At 53.5% G+C, this 19,523-nt stretch overlaps 1 protein-coding gene across 1 annotated transcript in view; it reads right to left on the bottom strand.

The window, feature by feature from the left end:
• The window catches only part of LOC142258008 (uncharacterized), a 496,305-nt gene that overhangs the window by 67,709 nt on the left and 409,073 nt on the right, over positions 1 to 19,523 (bottom strand). The window contains 4 exon segments of the mRNA XM_075330413.1: positions 2,060 to 2,171; positions 2,295 to 2,392; positions 3,121 to 3,199; positions 3,277 to 3,374. Coding sequence (XP_075186528.1) covers positions 2,060 to 2,171; positions 2,295 to 2,392; positions 3,121 to 3,199; positions 3,277 to 3,374 — 387 coding nt within the window.

Here is a 19,523-nt window from a genome sequence, read left to right as displayed (position 1 = left end):
CGAGCTCTCACGATTACATAGCGGAGGCTCCGATCAAAGGGGAGAGAGAGTGCGATCCCTCTCCTAATCACCTAAGTGCCACAATCGATATTGATTGCACCATTTAGGGGGTTAAAGAGCCAGAAACGGCGCAGGGACCTCCTGTGGCCTCAAAACAAAAGTCAGACCTGAAAGTGTTTATAAGATAAATAACCATAAGAGTTTTCCTCAATTTCCTCTCCCCCCATAAAGTGATGGAGTCACCGCCCAGCACCACTCACCACATAAGAGCGTCTGTCCCTCAGGACTTAGCAGCGACACTTCTGAGGCCGGACTAATAACAGAAAGATACAAAGAGGCGGAGCTGGACTATTATGGGGCGTGTGCTGAGCACCGGGCGGGTCCCACATCACAGGAGCACAGCCAATCAGAGAAGAAGGCGGGCCATAGAGAACCTCGCGTCCACCAGGAAAGCAGTAAGGGAAGCACAATAGCTCCGCCTCTTCATTGTAACATGGAAACAGTTGTGTCATGTCCGCGTTGTAAATCCTCCTGAGAAGAGCGGCGGCCGCTAACTCCTGAGGGGCAGACGCTGTCATGTGGGGAGTGACCGGCACTGTGAGGCCATAACCTCTGGTCTGAGGCCACAGGGGAACCTAATTATTGGGGGATGTGTAATTAAGCTGAAGGGATGTGTGTGTGATGTGTGGGGGGCTCCTGTTGTATATAGGGGATGGTATGAGGGTCTCTTGCTGTATACAGGGGACTGTGTGGGGGGCTTCTGCTGTATACCTCATGTACATGGTAGGTGTATGGTGGTAGTATTGGTCTTTGTATAATGTGTGTTTTGTAGAGGTAATGGTCATATTATAATATTATGTACAACGCAAAAAAAGGGAAATATCACAAATTAGCAGGGGGGGGGTAGAGGACCCCTTGGGCTACAAAACGTATATCTTGGATTTTCAATTAGAAGTATAGAACAGGTGATTTCGGTAATGAAGTTCAGGAGAGCCTGGTTCTCGAGCCCACCAACCCAAAACTCTGTGATACCTCTTGGGGCGGAGGCTTACATGTCCTCTAGGCACCCTGAAAGTTTGGGGACAATGGGGACTTGGATGGTGGAGAAACAGACACCGGAAGGGGGTCCTATCCATAGGCCTAACGTGGCGGTGCCCGAGCTGCCTCACTTCTCAGGCCAAGCGACCACGTGTTATACACCCGAGGGGGGATACGGTGCTGGAGGTATCACATCTGTCTGCACATACAAGCTCCTAATCCTTTTAATGGTAAAGCCTCCCTCCACCCTGGCACAGAAAAGTGACCAATCATCTGTGCTGTGCTGTCACCTTCCCCGGTGCCCTCCGCTGCCTCCACCTGAGACCTGTGTGCTGGTTCTTCCTACATCCCACATGTCCTCCATAGCGGCACAGGGACGGCAGCCGCACGTCTGATCCAGACCTCCATAGCTTCTGACATACCATAGGACTGCGGAGGCAGAAGCAGCAGAACGCCGGCCTCAGTGTGGGGGGAAACAGAGGGGACAGGTAGGACGAGTCTACATGTGACATGTCAGTGCCGGGGCAGAGAGCGGCCACATCACTGAGGTCCACAGGACGGGGAGCGTCACAGCCGCCAACACCAGCTCAGACATTTATATGTACGAGGGTAAGAAAAGATGGAAGTAACGGATGGAAGCGATAATAAAAGAGGATAATTAGGAAAATTACACATCTGCTTCCTAAATCATTAAGCAGAGGTGCGGAGGCCGCGATATTCCCCGGTGCTCAGCCGGACTCTGCACAGGAGCAGCTGCGCCATCACCGGACGCTTCTGCTGTGATGTGGACGGCGGATAAAGCTTTACTGCGAGCACCGGAGACTCACACACGATATCAACCGCCCGTCCTCACCACCCGCCCGGCCATCATCACCTGCCCATCATCACTACTCCAACCGGCCACCATCACCTCCCGCACGGCCATTGTCACCCACCTGTCCTCACCAGCCGCCCAACCATCGTACCCATTCGTTATCACCCCCAGCCCGGCCATCGTCGCCCGACCGTCATCATTACACACCTGTGGAAACCTCTCCTGGATTCTCCTCCTTCCCGTCATTCGCACTCGGCTGATCCCCCCTCGTCATCACTTCTTCTTCTTCCTCCAGTTTAATATTAGTGGGATCTTCCCCCTGATATATCAGATGTAACAATCAGCACAATACAAGAGACCCCCAATATCTATGACGCCTACGACCGCAGGAGCAGAAATGTCCCCCATATACAGATCCGGTCCAGGGCTCAGCGCCATCTACCTGAGGAGTCTCCGGGACATTGTGCTTCTCCTCTGGACAGTCCTGAGGACACAGAGGACGGGGACATCTCTCTGGGGGATTTCTCCTCCTGGATCTATCTGTAGGAAACACACAGTGACGGAATACATAGATGATGGGGAAAGTACTGTGTTTTCCCAAAGATGAAACTTACCTCGAAAATAAACCCTAGCTGCAGTTAATTATACTAATAGTGTCCTGTGTAGGCCTTGGACGCTATCAGATGTGACCTTTACTGCTGGACGTTGCCCCATTGTGTTTGTGTAAGTCTCGGACATTTATAGCCTCATGCCAGCTAGTGAATGCAATGAATATTCACCCCCTTCCCCCGTTCACCCCTCTGCGCTGTCAGTGATTCAGCCAGGCTGCCATATTACTGCCCGAGGATGGCAGCGCTATGCTCACACTAGCCGGCGGCTCTTCTCCCCTGAGCGTGTCAGTGTTTATTTCTATGCAGAGGAATCGCCCAAGTGAGGAGCCACCGGCCGCTCCGAGGATCGCGATACCATCCTTACCAATAATACGGCATCTGAGTGCATCACTGACGCGGCACGGAGGTGAGGGAGAAGGGGGTGAATATTCATTTTTCACTAATGGGTGACCCAAACACTGAGACAAATACAACATATAGAACATCCCCAGAAAATAAACCGTAACGCAACTTTTAGAGCCAAAAATAATAAAAAAAAACCTGTCTCATTTTCAGAGGAGACACACAGTGATGGAATAGACAGTGTCATGTGATGAGGAGATGACGGGAGTAGCAGTAGGCGACCACAGAACAGACAGGACCGTCTCCACTCCTCACCCTGCGGATCGGCCCATATAGCGAGCGCCTCCTGTGCTCCATGTATAACGGCAACCTGAATATCCACCAGATCTTCACCCTGAGAAGAAACATGTCAATGAGCTCCGGTCCAATCACTTTATGGTCAGATGTTGTGGAGACGTCAGCGCCATCTACCTGATGAGTCTCCGGGACATTGCGCTTCTCCTCTGGACAGTCCTGGGGACACAGAGGACGGGGACATCTCTCTGGGGGATTTCTCCTCCTGGATCCATCTGTAGGAAACACACAGTGATGGAATAGAAAGAAAACCAGCGATGGAGGAGAAAAATATGTATCTCTATTCTCTGAAAGTTGATTAATACAAATTCCACAATAAGAAAGAAGAAAATTCTTGTATCTAATGATCGTATAATAGAACGACGCGTCAGAGACGTCATCACATCAACCGGAGCCAACAAGAAGCCGCGCCCCTCACCTGATGTCACCGACCGCTGCTCCTCCATCACCACCTCCTCGTACCGCTCCTTGTGTCCTTCCAGATACTCCCACTCCTCCATGGAGAGAAAGACAGCGACGTCCTGACACCTTATAGGAACCTGACAACAATGACACCGACATCACCCAGAATCCTCCAGTGCCTCCTGTATAATGTCCCAGCAGTCACCTCTCCCCTCATCACCCAGAATCCTCCAGTGCTTCCTGTATAATGTCCCAGCAGTCACCTCTCCCCTCATCACCCAGAATCCTCAAGTGCTTCCTGTATAATGTCCCAGCAGTCACCTCTCCCCTCATCACCCAGAATCCTCCAGTGCTTCCTGTATAATGTCCCAGCAGTCACCTCTCTCCTCATCACCCAGAATCCTCCAGTGCTTCCATGTATAATGTCCCAGCAGTCACCTCTCCCCTCATCACCCAGAATCCTCAAGTGCTTCCTGTATAATGTCCCAGCAGTCACCTCTCTCCTCATCACCCAGAATCCTCCAGTGCTTCCTGTATAATGTCCCAGCAGTCACCTCTCCCCTCATCACCCAGAATCCTCCAGTGCTTCCTGTATAATGTCCCAGCAGTCACCTCTCCCCTCATCACCCAGAATCCTCAAGTGCTTCCTGTATAATGTCCCAGCAGTCACCTCTCCCCTCATCACCCAGAATCCTCCAGTGCTTCCTGTAAAATGTCCCAGCAGTCACCTCTCCGCTCATCACCCAGAATACCCCAGTGCTTCCTGTATAATGTCCCAGCAGTCACCTCTCCCCTCATCACCCAGAATCCTCCAGTGCTCCCTGTATAATGTCCCAGCAGTCACCTCTCCCCTCATCACCCAGAATCCTGCAGTGCTTCCTGTATAATGTCCCAGCAGTCACCTCTCTCCTCATCACCCAGAATCCTCCAGTGCTTCCTGTATAATGTCCCAGCAGTCACCTCTCTGGTCATCACCCAGAATCCTCCAGTGCTTCCTGTATAATGTCCCAGCAGTCACCTCTCCCCTCATCACCCAGAATCCTCCAGTGCTTCCTGTATAATGTCCCAGCAGTCACCTCTCCCCTCATCACCCAGAATCCTCCAGTGCTTCCTGTATAATATCCCAGCAGTCACCTCTCCCCTCATCACCCAGAATCCTCCAGTGCCTCCTGTATAATGTCCCAGCAGTCAACTCTCCCCTCATCACCCAGAATCCTCCAGTGCTTCCTGTATAATATCCCAGCAGTCACCTCTCCCCTCATCACCCAGAATCCTCCAGTGCTTCCTGTATAATGTCCCAGCAGTCACCTCTCCCCTCATCACCCAGAATCCTCCAGTGCCTCCTGTATAATGTCCCAGCAGTCACCTCTCCTCTCATCACCCAGAATCCTCCAGTGCTTCCTGTATAATGTCCCAGCAGTCACCTCTCCCCTCATCACCCATAATCCTCCAGTGCTTCCTGTATAATGTCCCAGCAGTCACCTCTCTCCTCATCACCTAGAATCCTCCAGTGCCTCCTGTATAATGTCCCAGCAGTCACCTCTCCGCTCATCACCCAGAATCCTCCAGTCCTTCCTGTATAATGTCCCAGCAGTCACCTCTCCGCTCATCACCCAGAATCCTCCAGTGCCTCCTGTATAATGTCCCAGCAGTCACCTCTCCCCTCATCACCCAGAATCCTCCAGTGCCTCCTGTATAATGTCCCAGCAGTCACCTCTCCTCTCATCACCCAGAATCCTCCAGTGCTTCCTGTATAATGTCCCAGCAGTCACCTCTCCGCTCATCACCCAGAATCCTCCAGTCCTTCCTGTATAATGTCCCAGCAGTCACCTCTCCGCTCATCACCCAGAATCCTCCAGTGTTTCCTGTATAATGTCCCAGCAGTCACCTCTCCCCTCATCACCCAGAATCCTCCAGTGCTTCCTGTATAATGTCCCAGAAGTCACCTCTCCGCTCATCACCCAGAATCCTCCAGTGCTTCCTGTATAATATCCCAGCAGTCACCTCTCCCCTCATCACCCAGAATCCTCCAGTGCTTCCTGTATAATGTCCCAGCAGTCACCTCTCCCCTCATCACCCAGAATCCTCCAGTGCTTCCTGTATAATGTCCCAGCAGTCACCTCTCCCCTCATCACCCAGAATCCTCCAGTGCTTCCTGTATAATGTCCCAGCAGTCACCTCTCTCCTCATCACCCAGAATCCTCCAGTGCTTCCTGTATAATGTCCCAGCAGTCACCTCTCCCCTCATCACCCAGAATCCTCCAGTGCTTCCTGTATAATGTCCCCGCAGTCACCTCTCTCCTCATCACCCAGAATCCTATAGTGCCTCCTGTATAATGTCCCAGCAGTCACCTCTCCCCTCATCACCCAGAATCCTCCAGTGCTTCCTGTATAATGTCCCCGCAGTCACCTCTCTCCTCATCACCCAGAATCCTCCAGTGCTTCCTGTATAATGCCCCAGCAGTCACCTCTACCCTCATCACCCAGAATCCTCCAGTGCTTCCTGTATAATGTACCAGCAGTCACCTCTCCCCTCATCACCCAGAATCCTCCAGTGCTTCCTGTATAATGCCCCAGCAGTCACCTCTACCCTCATCACCCAGAATCCTCCAGTGCTTCCTGTATAATGTCCCAGCAGTCACCTCTCCCCTCATCACCCAGAATCCTCCAGTGCTTCCTGTATAATGTCCCAGCAGTCACCTCTCCCCTCATCACCCAGAATCCTCCAGTGCTTCCTGTATAATGTCCCAGCAGTCACCTCTCCCCTCATCACCCAGAATCCTCCAGTGCTTCCTGTATAATATCCCAGCAGTCACCTCTCTCCTCATCACCCAGAATCCTCCAGTGCTTCCTGTATAATGTCCCAGCAGTCACCTCTACCCTCATCACCCAGAATCCTCCAGTGCTTCCTGTATAATGTCCCAGCAGTCACCTCTCCCCTCATCACCCAGAATCCTCCAGTCCTTCCTGTATAATGTCCCAGCAGTCACCTCTCCGCTCATCACCCAGAATCCTCCAGTGCCTCCTGTATAATGTCCCAGCAGTCACCTCTCCCCTCATCACCAAGAATCCTCCAGTGCTTCCTGTATAATGTCCCAGAAGTCACCTCTCCGCTCATCACCCAGAATCCTCCAGTGCTTCCTGTATAATATCCCAGCAGTCACCTCTCCCCTCATCACCCAGAATCCTCCAGTGCTTCCTGTATAATGTCCCAGCAGTCACCTCTCCCCTCATCACTCAGAATCCTCCAGTCCTTCCTGTATAATGTCCCAGCAGTCACCTCTCCGCTCATCACCCAGAATCCTCCAGTGCCTCCTGTATAATGTCCCAGCAGTCACCTCTCCCCTCATCACCAAGAATCCTCCAGTGCTTCCTGTATAATGTCCCAGAAGTCACCTCTCCGCTCATCACCCAGAATCCTCCAGTGCTTCCTGTATAATATCCCAGCAGTCACCTCTCCCCTCATCACCCAGAATCCTCCAGTGCTTCCTGTATAATATCCCAGCAGTCACCTCTCCCCTCATTACCCAGAATCCTCCAGTGCTTCCTGTATAATGTCCCAGCAGTCACCTCTCCCCTCATTACCCAGAATCCTCCAGTGCTTCCTGTATAATGTCCCAGCAGTCACCTCTCCCCTCATCACCAAGAATCCTCCAGTGCTTCCTGTATAATGTCCCAGCTGTCACCTCTCCCCTCATCTCCCAGAATCCTCCAGTGCCTCCTGTATAATGCCCCAGCAGTCACCTCTCCCCTCATCACCCAGAATCCTCCAGTGCCTCCTGTATAATGTCCCAGCAGTCACCTCTCCCCTCATCACCCAGAATCCTCCAGTGCCTCCTGTATAATATCCCAGCAGTCACCTCTCCCCTCATCACCCAGAATCCTCCAGTGCTTCCTGTATAATGTCCCAGCAGTCACCTCTCCCCTCATCACCCAGAATCCTCCAGTGCTTCCTGTATAATGTCCCAGCAGTCACCTCTCCCCTCATCACCCAGAATCCTCCAGTGCCTCCTGTATAATGTCCCAGCAGTCACCTCTTCCCTCATCACCCAGAATCCTCCAGTGCCTCCTGTATAATGTCCCAGCAGTCACCTCTCCCCTCATCACCCAGAATCCTCCAGTGCTTCCTGTATAATGTCCCAGCAGTCACCTCTCCCCTCATCACCCAGAATCCTCCAGTGCCTCCTGTATAATGTCCCAGCAGTCACCTCTCCCCTCATCACCCAGAATCCTCCAGTGCTTCCTGTATAATGTCCCAGCAGTCACCTCTCCCCTCATCACCCAGAATCCTCCAGTGCTTCCTGTATAATGTCCCAGCAGTCACCTCTCCGGTCAGTAGCTCAATCATCTTGCTGCTGAGCTCTAGGATCTTCTTCTTGCTCGTCTCATGTATCGGGGGATGGTCTGTGATGGGGCTCAGGCTCCGCCCTCCTGACTCCTGGAGATGGATGATGGGAGTCACACAGTCCCCCGGTGTCTTCCTCACTATTGTGTAATCCTGTGGATGGAGAGAGACATTTAGGGAGGAGATTTCCTTCCTGACTCCAGATCTGACAATCAGTATATATCCCGGGATCAATAACCATCTCCAGTAATCTGGGGCTGTATTCTGGAATATTATAAGGCTGTGTGCGCACGTTGCGTTTTTTCATGCATTGTGCGTCCCCAGCAAAGTTTATGGCAATTAAGTAAATTCCATGCGCATGTTGCGTTTTGGATGCCAAATTTTTTACAAAATCGCTGCGTTCTAAAAAACATGTTGCTTATTTTGTGCATTTTGGATGCTTTTCCCTCTGTCTGTGGGAGAGGAAACATCCAGAACACATCCATTCTGCATCCAATACGCTGCTTATTATTTGTCACACCAGAACGCAACGTGCGCACATTCCCTAACACTGAGGACAGACATTCAGGCCCCTCTACAATGCTTATATGGAGGGCAGTATGACAACTCCTCCTGGCAGAGGGCTCCAGTGTCACTGCTCTTACAGTAGAGAATCCTTTCCTTCCTATTCTGGATTTCCTCTCCCCGATGTCACATAACACAATGATAGGAATGTGGAGGAGTTACCTCTCCGCTCAGCAGGGAGATGACCTCCAGGGTGAGGGTTAATAATCTTCTGCTGATCTCATTACCGTTCTTGTCCATCCTCGGGGATCATTCAGGAGAAGGAGTTATGAAAACTGGATCCGCTGCAGGGATCTCGTCCTGCCAGGGTCTGTGATAAAGAAGAAGATGGAAAAATCACAGGGGAGGAGATCAAAGAAAATCAATAAAACTCTAAAAATAATAATCGCAGGAGCCCAGACAGGAGAAGTGTGAGACACAGGAGCCTCCGCGGGGAACGGCTCGGCCCGCAGCCACAGGAGCCTCCGCGGGGGAACAGCTCGGCACGCAGCCACAGGAGCCTCCGCGGGGGAACGGCTCGGCACGCAGCCACAGGAGCCTTCGCGGGGGAACGGCTCGGCCCGCAGCCACAGGAGCCTCCGCGGGGGAACGGCTCGGCCCGCAGCCACAGGAGCCTCCGCGGGGGAACGGCTCGGCCCGCAGCCACAGGAGCCTCCGCGGGGGAACGGCTCGGCCCGCAGCCACAGGAGCCTCCGCGGGGGAACGGCTCGGCCCGCAGCCACAGGAGCCTCCGCGGGGGAACGGCTCGGCCCGCAGCCACAGGAGCCTCCGCGGGGGAACGGCTCGGCCCGCAGCCACAGGAGACTCCGCGGGGGAACGGCTCGGCCCGCAGCCACAGGAGCCTCCGCGGGGGGAACGGCTCGGCCCGCAGCCACAGGAGCCTCCGCGGGGGGAACGGCTCGGCCCGCAGCCACAGGAGCCTCCGCGCGGGGGAACGGCTCGGCCCGCAGCCACAGGAGCCTCCGCGCGGGGGAACGGCTCGGCCCGCAGCCACAGGAGCCTCCGCGCGGGGGAACAGCTCGGCATGCAGCCACAGGAGCCTCCACGGGGAAAAGCTCAGCCCGCAGCCACAGGAGCCTCCACGGGGGAACGGCTTGGCCCGCAGCCACAGGAGCCTCCGCGTGGGGGAACAGCTCGGCACGCAGCCACAGGAGCCTCCGCGGGAAAAGCTTGGCCCGCAGCCATAGGAGCCTCCACGGGGGAACGGCTTGGCCCGCAGCCACAGGAGCCTCCGCGGAGGAACGGCTCAGCCCGCAGCCACAGGAGCCTCCACGGGGAATAGCTCGGCCCGCAGCCACAGGAGTCTCTGCGGGGAACAGCTTGGCCCGCAGCCACAGGAGCCTCCACGGGGAATAGCTCGGCCAGCAGCAACAGGAGTCTCTGCGGGGAACAGCTTGGCCCGCAGCCACAGGAGCCTCCGCAGGGAAAAGCTCAGCCCGCCGCTGTTAAGGGGGCCATAAATTTACAGTGATGTAATCTAATTATGCATCTACCGTAACCCCGTCTGCATCCAAATCATGAGTCCTTTGTTAGTAGCATGCATACCATTATCCCATACAGGCCAGAGATATGACACGGATCTGCATAGAAAATATGACTGGTTTAATTACGGAAGTTAAGACATTTAAAGGAACCAGTTGGCTAGGAGCCAAAAATACGCAACACGTCTCCTATTGGGTAAACTGTAAAATAGCTTATTCTGTGACACACGTATACTGTATATGTTTCCTCATTTATATGAAGCTTTGTCAGCATGATTCACTTGTCACATGAAAGTCCAGACTGTCTGATGAGTCTTATGATGTCTGAATGCAGATATAGGTGTGGTTCACAGTTCAAGCTCTAGCTTAAATCCTGGTTTTTGGATATCTTCATATAACTTTTAATACTCATAACAGTTCATAATCTTGCCCATAACATTCCCCCCTTTGGACATAGCCAAAAATCTTTTCGTGCGGCTGTGGGCTCCCGGAGACCATAGGAAGTGGCTAGTGACCTGCTTTTACTGCCAGCCAAAGAGAAATGGCAGGCCTTAGACACAGAACTGACCCTACACACCCCAGACCAGCCACAGAATAGAGGGAAGGTTGGGAGGATGGGGCAGTGTAGAAAGCAAGGGCATGAGAGTCTTCCCCTTGCATTGTTCAGTGTCAGACACTCCCCAGCAGGGACCACTAACTTGAGACCCTATGACTTTCTGTGGTCTCCGGGAGCCCACAGCTGCACCCTATCTCATTCCTCTTCTTCTTCTTCTGGAGACTTGCTCTTGTAGGGTCAGGACCATGTTTTCTCAAGACTTTCCATCTTTCCTTGCTCCTTCACATGGGGGTCATTTAAAAAGCACAGATTGACTGTTTCTGTGGTAAGTGGTCTTGGGGCTTCTTTGGATGTTCTGTCAGTGAGGGCACTTCTTACTGCTTCCCTTGACTCCTCCAATGTAGGCCTCAACCCTGCTCACCGCGACTCTGTCTGGCAATAGCAAAGCTTCCATCAGTTCTTCTATGGCCTCATGGCGGCGTACAGTTCCATTGGCGGTGATCAAGTCTCTTGTCCTCCACAGAGTAGATGCTGGCTGCCATCTTGCGGGCGTCAGTGAGAGCACATACCTCTGCTTCTTTTGCAGACAGGGATGCGGGAAGCGACTGCTCTATCAGCACAGCGTCTTCTGCTACCACCATCATACCCGTGTGGAAACGCCTTCTTGATGCACATCTTGATCCATGCGCAAAGGGGTTAAGTCAGGGTCCAAAGATGTATCCGTCACTGTATCAAATACAGAGGTTCCTGCCTCAGCTATGCCACCAAGGTGTCAGAGCTGGGACACTCCCCCCTTAGAAGAAGGAGAAATTTAGCAGGATTAAGGGCCGCACACCAGGAGATGGTGACTGTGTCAGGGAGCAGTGATGTCATACGGGCATTGATCTTCAACTGGTGCTTTAGGTAGGTGTTTCTCGGACAACTAGATCCAATCTGGCTGAGTAGTATCCAAAGGGCCACTGTCTTCCTCCATGGAAAACTGGTAGAATGACCTCTGGGCTGGAGATGACGTGATGATACTCTTCAGGTGACCGTGAATGCAGCACATCTGTATGTGGGGCGATCTTGTAGGCTGCTAGATTCATCTCCATACGTCTTGCCACTTGAAGGAGGGTGTCTTGGTCCTTCACTCTAATCAGGTGTTACCAGCTGTAGTTGTTTGCATATGGGGTCTCGGAGACCTGATACAAAAGGACTATACCCAGGTTTGTAAGAAAGAGCAATGGGTGTAACTTGGGGTCTGGAGAACACTGAAATTCTAAAAACTAAGATCCCCTAAAACCCCGGGGAAAAAAAAGAGCACAACAGTGTTTGGTAACTAGCAAGCAGCACCCCCCTGACTACATATCCTCAACTAGAAATAGCGGTGGAGCGTGCCTACTCCACCTCTCCTGTGCTGACCCTGTAACTGGGGACCCTGCACTCTCCCTCATCCCGACGGTAGACCTAATGGTGGTCAGGGCAGAGCCTCCAGCGTATCCCTATCTCCTGACAGACCCTGCTAACTAAGGCTAGGTTCATATTTCTGTTGTTTTACATCAGTCACATGCGTTGATTGATGCTTGTGACTGATACGTTGTACAACGGATGACAAGTGTTGGATGAGAAAGCGGATTTCGTTTTTGAGAGCGATCAGCTAATCTCCCGGCGACTGGCTAATGAGAGCGATCAGCTGATCTCCCGGCGACTGGCTAATGAGAGCGATCAGCTAATCTCCCGGCGACTGGCTAATGAGAGCGATCAGCTGATCTCCCGGCGACTGGCTAATGAGAGCGATCAGCTGATCTCCCGGCGACTGGCTAATGAGAGCGATCAGCTGATCTCCCGGCGACTGGCTAATGAGAGCGATCATCTGATCGTTCGGGCGCCGATGAGCATGCGCAGTGAAAACATAAGGATTCCGCTGCTCAAAAAAACGTTACAGGTTGCGTTCCTGCCGCCCGACAATCAGTTGTTCCACGACTGATCAGTTGGGCGGAGGATGCAACGCAAGGGCATCAGTCGCAATCCGCTGGTCATGCAAGTCTATGGGAAACAACGGAATCTGCCAAACAGATTCCGTTGTTTACCAGGGTCGCGGATTGTGACTGATACAAATTAACAGAAGTGTGAACCTAGCCTAAGACACAAAGGATCACTGGGTGATGCCAACAAAAACCCTAATATATGCCAACTCCTGATGATCAAAATCCCCTGAGGACCACACGATCCTCCACCCTCTACATCAGGGAACTCTTGTGTAAGATACCAGGTAGGATAACATACAAGCGAGATTATCTCAAAACTAGACTAAGGGGCACTTTGCACACTACGATATGGCAGGTGCGATGTCGGTGGGGTCAAATTGAAAGTGACGCACATCCGGCATCGCATGCGACATCGCAGTGTGTAAAGCCTAGATGATACGATTGACGAGCGCAAAAGCGTCGTAATCGTATCATCGGTGCAGCGTCGGTGTAATCCATAATTACACTGACGCGACGGTCCGATGTTGTTCCTCGCTCCTGCGGCAGCACACATCGCTGTGTATGAAGCCGCAGGAGCGAGGAACATCTCCTACCGGCGTCACTGCGGCTTCCGTAGAATATGCGGAAGGAAGGAGATGGGCGGAATGTTTACATCCTGCTCATCTCCGCCCCTCCGCCGCTATTGGCCGCCTGACGTGGGACGTCGCTATGACGCCGCACGACCCGCCCCCTTAGGAAAGAGGCGGGTCGCCGGCCAGAGCGACGGTCGCAGGGCGGGTGAGTGCGTGTGAAGCTGACGTAGAGATAATTTTCGCTACGCCAGCTATCACACGATATCGTACCTGCGACAGGGGCGGGCACTATCGCGTGCGACATCGCAGCATCGGCTTGCGATGTCGCAACGTGCAAAGCCCGCCTAACGCTGCCTTCACAGATCAGGTTTTTGCTGTGCGGCACAATCTGGCGCTTTGCAGAAAAAACGCATCCTTTTTTTTGTCGCTGGGTGCGGTTTTTCCTCATAGACTGTTATTAGCGCCGGATTGTGCCACATGTACTCGCGTTTGATCCGGTTTTTGCCGGATGCGGCAAAAATCGTCACTCCGGCGGCCGCACAGAACCCAGATAGGACCGTTTTTTGCCAGCGGCAAAAAACCGCATAGCGCCGGGTGCGGCATGGTGCATAATGAAAGTCTATGCACGCCGAATCCGGTGACATGCACCAAACGCCGGAAGCATGTACCGGATTCGGTTTTTACTTCTGAGCATGCCCAGAAGTGATCTAATTCATTGCTTGTCAGAAAATCAATCACACTCTCTGTCACTCACTCTCCCTCTCACACTGACTCATTCACCGATCACCGACGCGGCACTGCACGGCTGTCACACTGCTGGTGGATCTCCTGATTTGAAAATGCCGGCCGCCCATTATTCAATCTTGTATTCACTGCTTTCCCCGCCCACCGGTTCCCATGATTGGTTGCAGTCAGATATGCCCCCACGATGAGTGACAGCTGTCTCACTGCAACCAATCAAAGCCGCCGGTGGGCGGGTCTATATCGTACAGTAAAATAAATAATTAAAAAAAAACGACTTGCGGTCCCCCCCAATTTTGATACCAGCCAGGGTAAAGCCACACGGCTGAAGACTGGTATTCTCAGGATAGGGAGCCCCACGTTATGGGGAACCCACCACCCTAACAATATCAGCCAGCAGCCGCCCAGAATTGCGACAGTCCCGGGACTTTACCTGGCTCATCCTGAATTGCCCTGGTGCGGTGGCAATCGGGGTAATAAGGGGTTAATCATGGCAGGTGTCTATGAGACACCCCCAATGATTAACCTGTAAGTGAAAGTAAATAAATACACACAACGAAAAAAATACTTTATTTGGAATAAAAGACAAAAAAACACCCTCTTTCACCATTTTATTAAAATCTCCAAATACCCCTCCAGGTCCGACGTAATCCACAGAGGTCCTGCGACGCTCTCAGCTCTGCTACATGAAGCTGACAGGAGCGGCCGTAGAACACGAGCGCTCTGTGTCAGCTCCACGCAGCAACTGAGGGGAGTCGCGCTGTCAGCGGGGACGTCACTTAGGTAGTGCCGGGGTGTATGTGCGGTGATGATGTGTGCGGTGATGATGTGTGCGGGAGTCCCGGTGTATGTGCGGTGATGGTGTGTGCGGGAGTGCCGGTGCATGTGCGGTGACGGTGTGTGCGGGAGTGCCGATGCATGTGCAGTGACGGTGTGTGCGGGAGTGCCGGTGTGTGCGCAGTGATGATGGGTGCGGGAGTGCCAGGGTATGTGCGGTGATGATGGGTGCGGGAGTGCCGGTGTATGTGCAGTGATGATGCGTGCGGGAGTGCCGGTGTATGTGCAGTGATGATGTGTGCGGGAGTGCCGGTGTATGTGCAGTGATGATGCGTGCGGGAGTGCCGGTGTATTGCAGGGCACTGTGGCTGATGCCGCTGCCCCTGACTGCTGAGCCCCTCGCTACGTCGCTCATGGTCACCTCTCCCTCCTCCCCACTGTGCAATGCCCTCCGCTGCCCCCTCTCCTGCTGGGACCTCCTTCAGGGCATATAAGCAGCCTCCGGAGTCCCTCCTTTCTCTTACCACAATCTGCCCTCAGGGAGAGCATCACCGATGGACCCCCTGGAAGCAGCGGTAAGAGAAAGGATCGGACGGGAGGGAGCCGAATGGCTTGCCTCCCTCGTGGGAACCAGCTCCCTCCTGCCGGTTCCCAGCAGTGGTGGGCGCAGGTCTTCCAGACCCTCCCGTCCACCGCAGCGTCTAAGCCCCACCACAGACCCCAGGCGCAGGGCGACCCGGTCCAGAAGGTCCGGTCCGCTCTCACTCCAGGCCCCCCCGATCCCCCGCCCCACCGGGTATCGCGTTCACCCACGCCATGCGGCGCTGCTCCCCCTCCATCCAGGCATGCTGCCTCCCACCTGGCATCGCGTTCGCCCACGCCACGCAGCGCTGCTCCCCCTCCCCTCAGGCATGCTGCCCCCCACCTGGCATCGTGTTCGCCACCACAACGCAGCGCTCCTCCCCCCAGGCATGCTGCACCCCCCCGGGTGACGCGGCCCCCATGATGCTTACCGCTCCATGCAGAGGCGGTGTCACATCCGGTCACCATGGCAGCCGAGTCACTGTGCTGTGCTGACTAGGCGACCATGTGATTATGTGTCACTTCCGGTTTTCGGGCCCCGGACCGGAAGTGACGTCAGAAAAGAAAAAAAGCGCTGAATTTAAAAGGATACAGAGCAATAAACATACATGCTGTGCATTCTCATTTCCGGCCCAGCGTTCGCACACATTGCAGAGCGAACGTGGTGGCCAGCAGCAGCATACCACCCACCCTCCAGACAACTATCTCCACAGCACCTTTATCATAAATCAGCAGCCAGGAACTATGGGAGCATCTGAAAGCAGAAGCTCTTCAGCGGAGGGATCAGCACAATCCGACACATACCAGCAATGCAGGGACTACCATGGGCACCTTTCCCAAGCAGACACTAACAAGGACAAGGAGTACCATGGAGAGGAGGACCCATCTTTACCCCTGACACCTCCATGCTCCCAGCTACAGCAGCAAGAAATCCAAGGTACCCCACCTTCAGATTTAACCCCCCTGCAATCCCTGCAAGCCACCCATTGCCCATCCTGCCAGTCCACCAGGCGCAGGTAGAAGCAGGGCACTCCTTTCCCGCACGCGTGGGGTCAGCCGAGCCGGGCACGTCAGCTCCCCGTCGTGGGTCCCTTAGGCGTCAAGAACGCAGAAAATCGCCGTCCACTTCTTGCAGCAGGAGCCGAGATAACCACGAACGCCATACCCGGCGCTCATGGCGAAGTCACCACTCCCGTTCGTCCAACCGCAGCAAGAGGTCATCCCGCAGGAGACACCACACACCATCATCCGATGCGTCATCCAATTCTCGCTGCAGCCGCTCACTAAGCGGCCCTTCAGGCGAAAGGTCTTCCACCCACCGCAACCACGGCGAAGTACTACCAGAACAACGACCCCAGATTGCGTCACAAGAGGACCAACCGACGACATCGGCCGGTGAGTACAGCTTTACCAGCGCTTGGGCAGGGGGGACCCATCCAGGTGTAGTGAGGGAAGCGGCTTACACCATCGGGAGTAGTTCTAGTCAACCCCGCGTTTGTGCAACGCCAGGACGTAGCACAGCAGCGCCCCGACTTACACAGGGACATGTTCTTCTGCAGTGTAAAACCGCTAGGAACTCACCTAACCCCAAATACAGTTCAAAAAATTTGGGCAAACGAATACGTTGATATCTGGTCCCTAATATCAGTAGACCAAGACACCGTCGACAAAGAAAGGCGAGTCAATGATCGCCAATTCGCTAAAAAACCCACCGTAGCCAAGACCATAAATAATTGGTTGCAGGCTTTCTGCATTCTGGGTTTTGTGATGGGTCAGAAGTGCCCGAACGCTGCTCAGAACTCTTCACGTACTGCGACACCATTTACAACTCCTATAAAACCCATGGGGGTTCTGCGTGGTGGAAGTACGACGAGGAATTTAGAAGACGCTTGGCACTCCAACCACAGCTGGGTTGGGGCGTTAAGGCCACAGATTCGTGGCTCAGACTTATGATGGCGCAAAGGTCCCACCAGTCCTTTCCAGGCCCGCCTTACGTTTCCACCCATCACGGTACGCCGGGAGCTGCGAACGTCCGCAGACCTGGTTGCTGTTAGCTCTTCAACGAAGGCCATTGCAGGTTTCAAGGAATCTGCAAATACAAGCACGAGTGCTCGTCGTGCGGAGGCAATCACCCCTCCCACAAATGCGATAAGCAAACAGCCAGGCACCACACCAAAAATGCACCAACAGGTCCCAAAGACTCCAGTGAACGTGCACGAGATGGAGCCATGGCTCGAACGGTACCCCAATAAGGCTGCGGCCGACACCATCAGGGACGGCTTCAACCACGGCTTCTTTATACCCTTTATTTTCTCCTCAGAACCAACCTTCGCCCCCAACCTAAAATCTGCCCGGGAACTCCCAGAGGTCCTGGAGAACAAACTACTCAAGGAAGTGGCGCTAGGCCGGGTAGCAGGCCCATTTACTGATTTACCACTCTCAAACCTTCGCGTGTCACCCCTAGGGATAGTGCCTAAGAAAGAAAAGGGTGAATTTCGTCTCATACACCACTTGCCCTTCCCGGCTGGGCGGTCAGTCAATGACGGCATCCCCTCAGAGGACTCAGCAGTGTCCTACGTGTCTTTTGACAAAGCAGTCACACTTGTGCAAAAAGCGGGGCAGGGAGCATTAATAGCAAAATCGGACATAGCGTCCGCCTTTCGCCTGCTACCAGTGGACCCCGATTGTCACCACCTGCTAGGGTGCTATTTCAACAAAAAAATCTTTTACGACACTTGTCTTCCCATGGGTTGCTCCATATCCTGCTCTCACTTCGAGCTCTTCAGCTCTTTCCTGGAATGGGTGGTTAAGGACGTAGCAAAGAACAAATCGGTCACCCATTATCTGGATGATTTCCTGTTCGTTGGCCCCGCCAACTCTGAAGCATGCTCAACCGCTTTAAAATCTTTCCAGGTCATAGCGGACAAGTTTGGAGTACCGCTGTCTGCCGAAAAAACAGTTGGCCCGGTGACATGCCTTTCCTTTTTGGGAATCGAAATAGACTCAATTAACGTGATGTTTCGGTTACCACTGGAAAAGGTCCAAAAAACCACGCCGCTCATTGACGGGTTCTGCGCGGTTCGCAAGGTAACCCTGGCACAAATGCAATCTCTATTAGGCCTGCTCGCCTTCGCCTGTAGAGTTATGCCCATGGGAAGGGTCTTTTCCCTGAGGCTCTGCCTGGTCACTAGGAGCATAACTGCCTCCCATCACAGAATTCGCATCACCAGCGCTCTACGTGAGGATCTGGGTGTATGGAGGTCTTTTCTAGCCACTTACAATGGTCGCACGTGTTTCCAGGAAAAGGAGGTTTCCAGCTCGGACATATCTCTATTCTCGGATGCGGCCAGGTCAACCGGATTCGGAGTTTTCCTCGGTCCCAATTGGTGCGCTAGTCGCTGGCCCAACACATGGCACTTGTCAGGCTGGACAAAAAACCTCACTTTACTCGAGCTGTTCCCTATAATAGTAGCTACGGCTCTTTGGGCAGAACAGCTGGCGAACAAACGAATCTGCTTCTGGATGGACAACATAAGCGTCGTCCACGCCATTAACCACCTGCCATCTTCATCCCCGCCAGTGATCAGCTTACTGCGGTATTTAGTTATCAAGTGCCTCGAGCATAACATCTGGTTCAGGGCCCGTCACGTGCCAGGGATCGATAACACTATTGCTGGTGCCTTATCACGCTTTGAATTTCAGAAGTTTCGTGCGTTACACCCAGAAGTGGACACCATTGGCCAGAAGTGTCCACAGTTCCTCTGGACGGTCCCCGAGGACAGCTGATGCCTTTGGTCCAGGCATTCCTAGCTCCATCTACGTGGCGTTCGTACGGTAAGGCTTGGAATGAATGGTTAAATATAGCACAACCGCTGCCTAGCCAGGTGTCTGCTTATTTTCTCAGCAATACCGTTGCTCGGTACATAGCGCATTTGCATAGTAATGGCGTGTTGGGTACAGTAGCACAGCAGCAGCTCGCAGGCATAGCCTTTTACTTCCGGGTTCGTGGATGGTCCGATGTCACCAAGACCTTCCTGTTCACGCAGGCCGTTAAAGGCTGGAAGCAGAAGCGTCAGTGCACTGAAAGCAGGAGGCCCATTTCATTCGCCATCCTTTCAGGCATAATAAACCAGCTAGGCGATGTATGCGCCAATGACAGCGAGGTCCTCTTGTTCTCGGCGGCCTCTCGCTGGCATTCTTCGGGGCTTTGTGAATCAGTAAATTAGTCAGCAGATCATCAGCTCGTCCCGGTGGTCTGCTCCGCGACGATGTTATAATGTGCAATGGTGGAGTACGGGTTCGCATAAGGCGCTCTAAAACAGATCAGCTCGGTAGAGGAGTTTGGTTCCCCATTTTCCCGTTTCCCGGCCCCCTCTG

Source organism: Anomaloglossus baeobatrachus, chromosome 1 (genome assembly GCF_048569485.1).
Source record: "Anomaloglossus baeobatrachus isolate aAnoBae1 chromosome 1, aAnoBae1.hap1, whole genome shotgun sequence".
Classification (NCBI taxonomy): domain Eukaryota; kingdom Metazoa; phylum Chordata; class Amphibia; order Anura; family Aromobatidae; genus Anomaloglossus; species Anomaloglossus baeobatrachus.
The sequence above is the reverse complement of the archived record's forward strand: the minus strand, read 5'-3'. Positions and strand labels throughout refer to the sequence as shown.